The sequence below is a fragment of the Nannospalax galili genome, unplaced genomic scaffold, assembly GCF_000622305.1.
Source record: "Nannospalax galili isolate Female #2095 unplaced genomic scaffold, S.galili_v1.0 scaffold666, whole genome shotgun sequence".
In the NCBI taxonomy this organism is placed as follows: domain Eukaryota; kingdom Metazoa; phylum Chordata; class Mammalia; order Rodentia; family Spalacidae; genus Nannospalax; species Nannospalax galili.
The window spans coordinates 145167-158481 of record NW_008356473.1 but is presented as its reverse complement, the minus strand read 5'-3'; the positions used below and the strand labels follow the sequence as shown (position 1 = coordinate 158481).

Here is a 13315-nt window from a genome sequence, read left to right as displayed (position 1 = left end):
AGAGAAATAAACAGAAGAAAATGAACACTGATGGTGGCAGAAGTTACACGCGAAAATGAGGCTGTCAACGGAATTAATTAGCATTCCTAGAATGTACTGTCACAATAAGCAACCAATTATAGCTAATGATACTTTTTGCAGTGGAGAAGCTACAAATACTGAATTAAGTGTGCTAGTGTTATGTAGATCCACACAGTAACCTTAAGGTTTCGTTATGGATTATAATACATTCTTTATTTTCAACAGTGTTAAATGAGATCTTCTGTAATTCACAGCTGGGTATAGCTGAATTGACTACATTGTGTCTCATATCTTATCTAAAAATTTTATTCAATTTATGTTTTCTTGTTCTTGGAGGCGCTTATCCCCAGACAATTTTACCCCACAAAGGGACATAGAAACATACCGACTCTGATAATCTAAAAAAAGTATTGCTTTTCATTCCCAGGTCACTAACAGTTTGGTTGGATTTGAAATTCATTTGCATTTATTTTCTTTCCATCTCCTGAGACATGACTGCATTTCCTCTGCCATTAGCATTGTAAGTAAGAAGTGTGATGTGAATCCATTCTTGTGGTTTTGGGTGTAATTTCTCCTAATCTCTGGAAGCTTGATTTCCTCATTAACTTTGCTTCTCAGAAATTTTACTAGGAGTGGTGAAGTTTGTCAGCCCAGGGCCCAAGGGTTACTGTTGGGCTAATGCTTCAAGTCTTTCAGGGAAATTTCCTTCTACAGTAGAAAGAAAGAAAACAACCTTCTCCTCCACCCCCTTTCTTCTCTGCTTCTGTTACATGGCATTGGGCTTCCTTGCTCTGCCATTAATATTTCCTTATTTTTGAAAATTTATCTTTTTAACGTGTATGAGTGTTTATCTGCATGTATGTATGTGCACCATGTATGTGCCTGGTGCCCTCAGAGGACAGAAGACAGTGTCAGATCCCTTAAAGCTAGAATTGTAGATACTTGTGAGCCACCATGTGAGTGCTAGGAACCAAACCCAGTTCTTTACAAGAGCAGCAACTGCTCTTAACCTCTGAGTCATCTCTCTAGTCCCAACTCCTAACTTCTATCTTTTTGGGATAATTGATTGGATTGAGATATTTGAGTTTCTTGCTTATTACTTCTCTATTCTAGAGGAATTCAGTTTGGTACCTCAAACCAATAATGTTTTCAACAACATCCACTCCATTTCTTATTTTTATATTTTCCCTCTCTTCTTGACAATATTTATAACATTTTTCCTTTTGAGGACTCCTGTGCTTAATTCTTTTCACAATGGCCTGTTCATGCTTCTGGGTAAATGACAGTGTCCACCTATGAATATAATAGCGCCCAGGTTTCGAAGTGCTATTATACCCTTAGATAAGTTTGGTCTCATCTAATTTATAAGGACCATAAATTCCTCAAGGATTTTCATCTCCTGATGGGAAACTTAGTTGATTTCCAGCAATAGCAACATCTGTCATTGCCTGGCACCGCGATTTTTATAATTTCACCATCTTGAAACAGAAATCCTTTTGATTCATATTGGGCTAGCACCTGCCATTTTGTCATGGGCTTGCAGCAAACTCTGTAAAGTGGGGTGGTCCTATCACACACTCATATGCTATAACCCTATTATAGCACACTCATAATCTAGGAATTCAGCTTTTCACCTGTCTAGTGTAGGTACCTACCTTTGCACACAGCTGTCTGAACCTTCACACTCCATTTCCCGGATGTGGCACATCTCACTTCTCTGACCCCAGATAAAATGAAGCCTTGGCGGCAGCTTAGCTGACAAATCATTCCGGGTTTGGCGGGCTGCTTGCCACAATTAGGGGGAGATATGATGACTCCTTTGGGCTTCTGAAAGGTGGAGCACTGGCGCTCTGTTTTAGGGAAATGAGAGACTGTTATTTGTATCCCCATAAATTAGAAATGACATAGATTCTTTTTACCCCAGAAAATGCAACTGTGCTTGTTACCTTGAGACTGACTCTTAAATACCTGGTGAGACTGAACACATGATGGATTATAAAAAGTGTTCAACTACCTCTGGTTATTTCTTGTTTTATTTGCTTGTGTTTTGTTTTATTTATGAGACAGGGTCTCATGGATCCCAAGCTGGCCTTGAACTTGCCATATACCTGAATTTGACCTTGACCTTCTGGTCCTCCTCTTTCAGCCTCCTGAGTTCTGGGATTACAGGCATGAACTGTAACACCTGGTTTTATTTGTGCTGGGGAATCAAACACCAGGTTTCCTCCATGTTAGGCCAGCACTCTACAAGCTGAACTATATCCCCAGGCCACCTCTTGTTATTTTGCCAATTATCAAAGCCTTGGGAAAAAAAAATCTCTGAGATTCTGCTGGTTGTGACAGCAGATTTTATCATCTGCTTAAATAAACTTCATCTGCTTTCAGGATATTTTATGCTTTGAAGGATAAATTAGACTCTTTCATGGATAAAGTGACAAATTCAGCAATCAATTTTATTAGCTCTTTGGTTCTCTCTTTAAGTGAGCACATAAAAGGAACATATAGTTAACATGTGTGAATGAACATTCTGTTGTCATGACTTGATTTCTTTCCAAGTTCTGTGCCAGTAAAAACCATTGTCTCTAAGAAATCGGATTATCTCTACTTTTTCACAGAGCGTGTGTGTCTACTAAGACTTCCTGTTCTACTTTGAGCAGAAGGAAAACCATCACAAAATTTGTGGTTCAGATAGAATTACTATGCAGGATCCAGTATTCCTTCCTTAGGGTTGACTCTGAAGTAATACAAAGACAGACAATTACCTTTTGGTTCTGAGAGTTGTTGAAAATGTTTTCTTTTTGTCTTACTTGTTCATGTGCTTAAGTGAATGTTATCTTTTAATTTTTATTCAATCTAATATGCTGACTTAAAATGCATCTATTTGCTTTTATGTTTAATAAATTCTGAGACTGGTTAGTGTCTACTCACACATATTAACCCTATTTTCCTCTAAATTTTAGTGATTATATATTTACTTTGTTTTTTAAAATCTATGAAGAATTTTTTTCACTGTGTGATTGTGAACTCTAGACATAAATTAAGAAATTGTAATTCCCTAGAAATTACAGACAACATGAACAGTTTTCAATGTATAAGTACAGATCCCCATGGCATCTTATTTTTAGAGTCTCTTGGCCTTCTGGAAGGTTTGTTATAGCTTCTTAGGACAATTCTTTTTATTTATTTTTTGTTTTGCATTTTCTTACCTACATTTTCAATTCTATTTTACTACTTCATTCTAAAGATTTCCCTCTATACAATTCTACGGAATCTCCCTTAAAAAAACAGCTAGGTCACTATGGTTTTTTAAAAATTATTTTTGAGATTTTTCTGTGTATGAGTGTTTTACCTGCATGTATGTAAGTACACTTGTGCATGCAATGTCTGAGGAGGCCAAGAGGACATTGAATTCCTTTGAATGGGAGCTAAAGAACAAGTGTTTAGCTCTAGGTCTTTGCAAAATACTGGAGATGTGAGAGAACAGAGCAATGAACTTCCCTAACTTCACACCAAGGGGGCACTTACCTACACATCGGGGTTCTGCACTGTCCCACTGGGAGTTTCCTTGACAGGTAAGCTTAGCACTTCCTTCTAGTCTGTACCCTTCATTACAGGTAACCAGACACACGGTATTGTAAGACATTTCCACAGTAGAACAGCTGATGCGGCCATATTTGGGCTGGCGGAGGTGGGGACATGTTCTCACTATAGAAAACATGAAGGATTATATTTTACTAAATACAGGCAAAAGTGAAGACTGTTACTTTAATAATGTCTTTCTGTTATAAGCAAGAAAATTTTCAGTTCTTCAAGTAGGAAGAGATAAAAGCACATTCTCATTCTTCGAACTGCCGTAGAGTCCTTATCAAACGCATTGCCTAAACAATGCTGCCATATGTGGTTTGTTGTCCATGGGTGAGAAACAAAACCTCAAAGGGGTTTGGCCCTAAACAGATGATGACAGCTGTAGATTGGGGCAACTCCCAAAGAAAGGTACCTTCAGCCCTCCTCTGGGACTTTGTTGTGGTTTCCCAGGCTATTTACAACAGAAGGAAGAGTTTTTCTTTTCCCAGGATAAAAGTCTCACATTCGTGATAGGCTCATTTCCCAGCTCCCAGAGCTACATCCTGGATTTTTAAATGGTCTCTGCAAGGCTATCCAACTTCTGAATCTTAAATGCTGATATTCCAATGTTGGATCTTAAGCCTTTTATCTCCTTTTTTCTCACACACCTACTGCAAAACCTCGTTCGCTCATCATGCTAATCTTGATTAATATATTAATATAGTCTGTTTCTGGATGCTGGGGCTGAGATTGTGAATTGCCTACCCTAGCCACTTTTACCAAGTCTACTCAACCTAATAATGTGTCCAGCCAGGAGAATACAACTCCTCAACCTCACTGCAGTTTAGGAGAGCCAGAGATAAAGCTTAAGTTGTGGAGGACCTCTGGAAAGGCATTTTAAAGGGGATTTCCTAATCGATGGGGTGCTTTTTGCCATCTCCCTTTCCTTTCTAAAAAATTTCTTCCAAAATAATGTCAGGAGAGAGATTATGACATCATAGTATTTTATGTTTACACAGTTTTATAGGAAAAGCATTAGGCACTAATAATAGTGTAGAAATACTCTCTGATAACAATGGGGTCAGTTTTGGATTACCCATGTTGTCTTTCTTTTAGGGGGTGGGAAACCTTGAACTGATGTCAGGGATTGTTATCTGAGTCTTTGATACCAGGAGCTATACACAAGTCTAACTCTTTCTGCCAGCACCCATTTATTTCCTTTGCTAATTTTCTAGGGAAAGATTTTTCTGTCTTTCAGCTCACAGGGTTTGTGATGTTCCAGCTCTGCTCAGGAATTGAGTACATGACCTAGGATCACATCTGCCTTTTCTAATACATGAGCAGATGAACCTGGTGATATGGTCTCTTTCTTGACCCTTTCTGAATCCACCATGAGATAGTAGCCAGAAGGGTTTTTCTTTAAACCCCGAATGCTGGAAATGTCCCCATTCTCAGCCAACCTCAACAACACCACCATCAGGAGAAGTTCCATGGGAGTGTCTGGAGAAGCCTGCACTGTCTAGTTCTGCCACCTGACTTTCTAGCTTTAGAACCACATCAGAGAAGCTCTAGGAAGGCACCTGCCCTACTCCTGTCTGTGCCTGTTTACAAATAACATCTGTGCTCTGTTCTCCTGGGAAGGTTCCTTCTTCACAGCCCAATAAAACCCAAAGCAAGCCTGAGAACCCATTTCAAGTAATTTCATCACAATCTGTATTCCTGTTCATGACAATCTCTTCAGAAGCCTGAGCCTCCAAGATCATCCCCATACAGTGGTGATGCGAATCTGACTCTACAGACTCTTGGGCTTGCCCCCTTGTAGAATAGAGATTGTCCTAATATTTTTAAAAATATTTTATTTATTATTTTTATTTTATGTGTATTCGTGTATTGCCTGCATGTAGGTAAGTACACTTGTGTCATGCAATGCTCATGGAGGTCAGAAGAGGCTGTCAGGTCCCCTGGAACTAGAGTTATGGACAGTTGTTAGCTGCCATGTGGGTGCTGGGAATTGAACCCGGGTCTTCTGCAAGAACAACCAGTGTTCTTAACCACTGAGCCATCTCTCCAACCCCTGTCCTGATATTAAAAAAAAATCACAACTCCAAGCAGGTTGTATCTATAATTAAATTTGTCCTTATTTTGTCTTTTGATAGGAAGGTGGGAAAAATAAAAAAGATGGAAGGAAAGAGAAGTGGGACGCTGTCCCTTCTGGTGCCAAGCTCGTTACTATCATGAACACACTGGAAGGAAAGAGAATGGACAGTTGCTGACTATGCTGACAGAAAGACACCTGTTTTCATTTTGATAGCTGATAGGTATCTGATACTGGACAAAGAACAAACAGAAACCCCACAGGAGAGGGACGTTCAGCTTGATTGCAGTCAGCACTGCAATAACGATGGTCAGAAGGCGGTATTGCGATCTCTGCAGAATTTTCAACAAGGTGTTTGGAACTCAAAAATATTGTTGGGAGTCTGGGTACAATTTTATGCATTTGCAAGTTTTTATAGCTTATGTTGAAAACTAAAATTTAAAAGACTAAAAAAAGGAAATATATATGAAATATTCAAGTGCATATTCCATTGAAGTCACTGAATTTATTCTGTAGGAACCCATTCAAATTATGTCAGTTGACAGAGCATAAATATTAAGTGAATTAAATGTAAATTTTAGATTTGTTACTCCATAGAGGAAATTCAATAATTAAATCAGAGGTTAAACTATGAAGCTCTGGCCTCTCCTATCCCTGGGACGATTTGGACTAAAGTCACTATTAATAAGATAGTTGTCAAAATACTTTTCCTTCCACATAAGAATATTATTGAATGAATCCATCTTATGTAGTAGGATGTCAAGTATCAAGTTTCTTAAAAGGTAAGATAAATTTCTGTGACCAAGATGTAGAAGTGGAAAATCATATTCTGTAATTGCTTTTAGCTTCAGTAAAAAAGAAGGGGGGGAATCATAACTTTCAAAACCTAAGACAAAATGAATTTGTAATATTTCTCAAGGGTATTGATGGTAAATTGGAGATGGTGTTGCAGACAGATACAAAATGTATTGCTTTCCAAATGTTGGTTTCAATAAACATTCATTGCTCCTTAGGGAAAATAAAGCCAAAGTAGTGATTTCTATTTACTTATTAAATTTTATACTCTTCTTCACTCAAGAATGGGTATTTATTACCATTTTTCATAGGTACCCATTTATTTATTAGACTCATTTTTTTTTACTTCAATAGTTGAATTTTTTTTTTACTTTAAAAAGCGGCAATATATGTTTCTCAATTTACCTTTGTTTTGAAATAATTCCTGTATAGTCATTTCAGAAAACAGCAACTTACTCTAATTGGATCATCTCATACTGAATCTTTGTACTCTATAACGTGCACAATTATTATGTATAGTTACTTACATGTCAGTTAAAGCTTAGACAAATGATTAAACTTGTAAACAAACATAGGACCTTGGTCTTTTAAAAACGAATAACTAATCTATCACATATTCTAGACAACGACAGACCTATGAGCTAGCCAGCCATCTCATGCTAAGGATGAGCCAGTTTTCTCTTCGACATACATTTCTTGTCAATCCCCAAATTGCGATGATGTCTCTTACTGAAAAAAACCCTGATGTTAAATACAGGCTTCTTGCTGTTGAAAACTTTTTCTCACGAAAATAAAATAGCATCACAAAATTTCCTTTACTAGCTATCACAGAGACACTGAGTCCCTGTGTGGTTAAGAAAGGAACACATAGTTCAGATAAAATTAAAATGCCAGTGAGTGTGTTAGGAAGAGAAGCGCTTTCCTAAGAACAAAGCCTACGGAATAATCACTCATTCTCAGAAAACATTTTCAGCATGAAACACGTGAAAGGCTGGCAATCTAGGATCTAATTTTCACTCATTTTTCCTTCCTGACTCAATCTTTGGAAAGATTTTTGTGAAAAGTATGACACAATTAAAATTACTCACTGTCCTTTAAATTACACCCATAATATACAGCTTTCTATCCTACCTTTCCGGAAACAGAAGTCAAACCTGCCCATTGAAACATTTCAGAGTCTCAGCTACTCCTGTTGCAAGATACACCATTATTTTATGAGTCGTTACTAAAACAACAATTGTACCAATGGAACTATGTATGGCCACAAATTTTAAGGTGCATTCCAATTTTAGAAACATAAAAATAAGAAAAAGTTTCAGATTTGATGAAATATAGTATGTAAATCTATTAACCATTATGATATGGTGAGATTTGATGAAATATAGTATGCAAATTTATTAACCATTATGATATGGTGAGATTTGATGAAATATAGTATGCAAGTCTATTAACCATTATGATATGGTGAGGGAAGGAGCTGAGTATCTTCATTCAAAACAACTCTACTTAATGGTGAGCTAGGCGGTAGATTTTAGGAAGCACCATAGTCCTGTTGACTCTTTCTTACTATGATTAAAATTATTATAACTACATTAGAATAGCAACTTAAATGAGGCATACTTTTAATTTTTAATAGGGAGTAATGCATTCGGGCTTCTGTATATGTTTATAGATGTACATAAATATATATTTTTCTCACTATGCATCTTTGTTAAATTGAAATTTTCATTCACCAGAGGTATAACTAGGGATTGAGGGGATAAAAAAATGCATTCTTTGTTCATATTCACAGACTAGCAGAGGTAATAAACAAGTTAATCAACAACAAAATAACTGTGGTACTTTGCATTGTAACAAGTATGTTAGTTAGCTGGGAAATGTTTGTCAGAATTTCCTATTGTGGTCCGAGGTTAGACTTGGTTAAAAGAGGGACCTGTACTTGCTTGTAGAAAGCAGAAGTGAAACAGCGGCCACTGTAGTCAAAATCAGTGACAGACAAATGCACCAAGACCCAGCCCCTTCCAGCCCTGTTTGATTGCCTCCACATCCCCAGTGATAATCATGCTGATCAATGGTGGCCTGTGTTCATTGCCAGCTCTAGAGCCACAGGGGTATGGCTACACAGGGTTCGAGGTTATTTTAGACTCTTTAGAATGTGTCTGAGTCTATCTATCTAATGGTTTCCACCTGTAGAATTAGACAGGGTTGAGTTCTTGGATTGAGTCATGAAAAACTCCTTGACACTTCAACTTCTCTTTTGGGCATTCTCTCTGCAGTCTTCTTCCAAAATTGCCTAGGGTGTGGTCCCTGGAATAAATCCTCCCTAAGTGACCAATGACACAGAATAAGGGCTTGAATAAGGGAAGACAGGTCTGCAGTAAATGCTCCAGGCAGAGGAGGTTGGAAACAGAGGAGGGCTCATGAGGACCAAGATCAAAAGAATGGGGCAAAGCTTGCAAATGGACAGGTTTTAGACAGGTACTGCCATTTTTATGACTTTAGTGTAGGACAGAAGTTTGGGCTTAGATTATGGAGGGTAGAGAGTCAGGGGAAGGACCTTTCTCTGAAGGGACAATCTACCTCTCTTTTCTCCTTTGAAAAGCCACATGGTAGGAAGTTAAAAACATAGTGTTCTTCAGGATCCACCATTTGGAAGAAAAGTAGACACTTCACACAGAGCTGATAACTGTTAGCAACTGTTGACTTCACAGTAATATAGTTTAGAGGTTATCAGATAATTATTTTAGTAAGGATGTTTGAGTATTTAACACCTGATTCTGCTTGACAGAAAATGTCTTTTTGCCTTCACACATAAACAGTAGCTTGCCTGAGACTGGAAATCTAGGATCTAATTCTTTCCCCCTCAGAATCCTAGAAATATTTTCTTCAAACATTTTGAATGTTTAATAAACAGTCTAAGGCTGGTCAGATCTTCATTCCTTGGAGGTAATGTTATTTGTAACTATGAGGCCTATGTTATTTTCTATTTTCCCGAGTCATTCAGAAAGGTCACTTAGATTATTTCCAGACATGGATCTGTTTTTAATATTTGTTTTCTGGCATTCACTAAGTGACTTTAAACTGAATACAAAGGTTTCAGTGCATATTTATTTTCAAGATTTCACTTTAGGGATGTATTCTTTGATCTGCTGCTGCTGTTCCTCAGCTCCCGTCTCCCTCTGAATTCTGGGAGGAATATTTCCTGTGCCTATTCTTCTCTTAGTTTTCCAGATTCTGTTATCTTAGAAAATTTTCTCTACTTCCAGGGAGATTTCTCAAGTTGTATTTTCTTTTTTTTGGCTCAAGTTGTATTTTCAATTTATTAGTTTGCTTTTAACTATGCTTTTATTGTGCAAATAATTTGTTTCTCTCCCCCTTTTCACTCCGAGAAATCTTTTTACTTACTCTTAGATTTCTCTCTTTTTTTTCCTTCTCAGGACATTTTTGTTCAATCTGTTCATTCTGGTTTCTCCTTGACACTTTTTAGGAATAAATGGTCAAGTCTCGATTTAGGCAATTTCTTATTTACAGGTAGTTTCCGCTTGAGTGGCTAATGAACACGAATACCGAATGCCTCTAGGGTTTTGTAAATGATCTTGGACTGGTGAGTCGATGAGCTTCCGTTATGGTTATAGGAGCACAAGGGAGCTCAGAAGACAGCATTCCTTACCCAATGATCAGGGTGAATGATGGAGACTTGGAGGAGACATGCCCTCAGCAAAGACTATTGCCTGTGAGACTCAGAGAGAGTAAGGCTGCCAGATTTAGTAATGAACAAATCAATATGCCCCCACTCCAGTATATCCAACCAAATTTGAATTTCAGAAAAACAAACATTTCCTTATACCTAAATCTCCAATCCTGTACACTTTACTTAGGACCTTCATGGGCTGGGCTGCTAGTGGAGGACCTCAAATCCTTGGTTTGCTCTTAGCTTTTCTTAGAGAGCCTCCCCTCCTGTCCTAGTTTGTTCCTCATTGCTGTGACAAAATACTCTGACCACTACCAACTTGGGGAGGAAAGGGTTTATTTAGCTTACATATCCCAGGTTCATCAGGGAGCCCAAGGCACGAACTCAGGGCAGGAACCTGGAGGCAGGAGCTGGAGCACAGGCTACGGAGGAATGCTGCTTACTGGTTTGCTCCCCTGGCCCCTGCTCAGCCTGCTTTCTTGTGCAACACAGGCCCACCTGCCCATGGGTGGCACCACCCACAGTGGGCTGGGCCCTCCCACATCACTCATCAAGAAGATGCCCCTCAGACATGGCCACAGGCCAGTCCAATAGAGGGAATTTCCTGATTGAGGCTCCCTCAACCCAGGTGTGTCAAGTTGACACTAAAGCTATCCAGCACAATTGACCCCTTGTCAACTTGACACACAAACATCACTATTAAACCATAACTTTCCAATTTCTGTTCCCAAGATATGATGTTAATATCACAACATAAGACAGTAAAATCTTAAAAACCCCCACAGTCCTTAAAAAATCCAAGCACTTAAAAGTTCATAGTCTCTTTTAAAAGTCTCTTAATGGTGGGCTTTTGTAAAATCCAAAACAAGTACTGTCTTATTTCAAAGGGAAGAATCGTGCACACCTAAGCAAAACCAAAGTCCAGCAAAGTAGCTCAAGGCTGGACATCTGGGATTCACTCACGATCTTCTGGGCTCCAAAGGGTTCTGGCAGCTCCACTTCTCTGACTCTGCCATCCGCAGCACAAAAACCTCGTCTCGCAGACGCAGGCCAGCTCCACTCTACACCTACTGAGGTCCTTGGTAGTCATCCCATGGTCCTGGCATCTCCAAAAAGCTGGGGTCTCTACTGAAACTGAGGCTACACCTTCACCAATGGCTTTTTAGCTACACTTTTCACCTATGGCCTTTCCTGGCCTCTCAGAGTGCCAAGCCTCAGCTGCTCTCTGTGACCCCTTCACGCTTTCAACACCAGAACCATGCAGGAGACTCTTACACATTACCAAGTCCTGCTTCCAGCTTGAGATAGAGGCTCGGATCCCCTCTGTGTGCTGACCCTGAGGAAATACCTGCCAGAAGATTCCACCACAGTGATGCTGGTCTCTTGTTACTTACAGCTGATTTTTCAGCCCCAGTTAACCAGCATCAGTTGTCCCAGTAAAGCAAAGGTTTTACTTCAGGTTCTGGTCTCTTCTTAATCACAGCTGATTCTTCAGCCCCAGCTGACCAGAGCCCACAGATTTTCAATCTAAAATCTCACATGAACAGCCCTGATGGTCTCTGCTTCCTTTTGAAGCCAGGCCTCCATTGTCTACAACTCTTTCAGCATAACTGTTCCAAGTTCCACAGCAACAAACTCTGAGCATGCAGTGGCTTTTCCAGCCCAAAGTTCCAAACACTTCCACAGTCCTCCCCAAAACACCAAGGTCAGTTTTGTCATGGCAATACCCCATTTCTTGGTACCAATTTCAGCCCTAGTTTGCTCTTCATTGCTGTGACAAAATACTCTGACCACTACCAACTTGGGGAGGAAAGCGTTTATTTAGCTTACATATCCCAGGTCACAGTTCATCCGGGAGCCCAAGGCAGGAACTCAGGGCAGGAACCTGGAGGCAGGAGCTGGAGCACAGGCTATGGAGGAATGTTGCTTACTGGCTTGCTCCCCTGGCCCCTGCTCAGCCTGCCTTCTTATGCAACACAGGCCCACCTGCCCAGGGGTGGCACCACCCACAGTGGGCTGGGTCCTCCCACATCACTCATCAACAAGATGCCCTTCAGACATGACTACAGGCCAGTCCAATAGAGGAAATTCCCCAACTGAGGCTCCCTCAACCCAGGTGTGTCAAGTTGACACTAAAGCTATCCAGCACACCTTCCTAACCTTGAGAGGTTGAGGCTGTGTGATGATTGTGAGAACTAGGAATTCAGCTACTGGAGGTGGCAAGTGGAGGTGACCTGAGAAACTGCTCTATTTTGATGTGGAAGCCTCAGGTCCTGCCCCTGGCTGCACCATTCTTTCTGGCCTAACTGGGATCCTTGGGATCTCACCATAATAAAGTCTACACTTTCTTCAGCGGGAGACATGCAAGTTGAAGTGGTCCTGTTGCAGGACCCTGGTGTTACTCAAAGTCCTGTGGTTGTGGTAGGCATCTAGCCCCATTTTGACTATCCCCAAATTTGGCACCCTGACTTAACTACTTGAAATTTGAGGTTTGAGTAACATGTCCATCTACTCTCTAGGGGGGACTTTCCTTTGCTTGTTCATCAAAGAAATATGAAGGGTGTAGTTTACAATGATGTGGTAAATTGAATTTTCCAGTTCTCAAATTTCCTGCAATTATCCCTTTCTGAGGACTGTGATCTATGAAGAAAAGAAACAAATAACTGACTGGTCCATTGACTTTAAGTCAAGAATACCAAACAAGACAATGAAGAAACAGTGGGAAATGGCGGTCTGCATACCTCTGCAGGAGCTCTCTGTCCCGGACCACAAACCATTGGGTAGACACAAGAGGATGCTGCTGCCCACGAGGTCAAATCCAGGGCGACATCGGACCCCACAGGCTGCATTGAAGTGGTTTTTGCAAGTGTTTTGGATGAAATAACCATTTTCAGGAGGCTTCAGGGCAGGGCAGTGGACAACTAACATTTACAGGAATAAAACAAAAAAGTGAAGTCAGCCTTTGTTTATAGAACATCTTTTCAGATTGTTTAAGAAGGTATGCAATATATATACTCCTTAATTCCCCACAGCTTCCCCATTTGATCTATCTGGATTTCTAAATGTGTTTGGAAGAAGAACCCTTATAGTTAACTCCTGTTAGGTATTTATTTCCAATTAAATGTAAATATAGGCTGAATATTTTTATT

General features: G+C 39.7%; 1 protein-coding gene across 1 annotated transcript in view; it reads right to left on the bottom strand.

The window, feature by feature from the left end:
- Window positions 1-13315, bottom strand: part of Svep1 (sushi, von Willebrand factor type A, EGF and pentraxin domain containing 1) — a 238188-nt gene that overhangs the window by 147448 nt on the left and 77425 nt on the right. Inside the window, exons 5-7 of the mRNA XM_017803637.2 lie at window positions 12908-13087; window positions 3547-3726; window positions 1677-1871 (exon numbers count right to left, since the gene is read on the bottom strand). Coding sequence (XP_017659126.1) covers window positions 1677-1871; window positions 3547-3726; window positions 12908-13087 — 555 coding nt within the window. The remainder of the gene's footprint in view (window positions 1-1676; window positions 1872-3546; window positions 3727-12907; window positions 13088-13315) is intronic.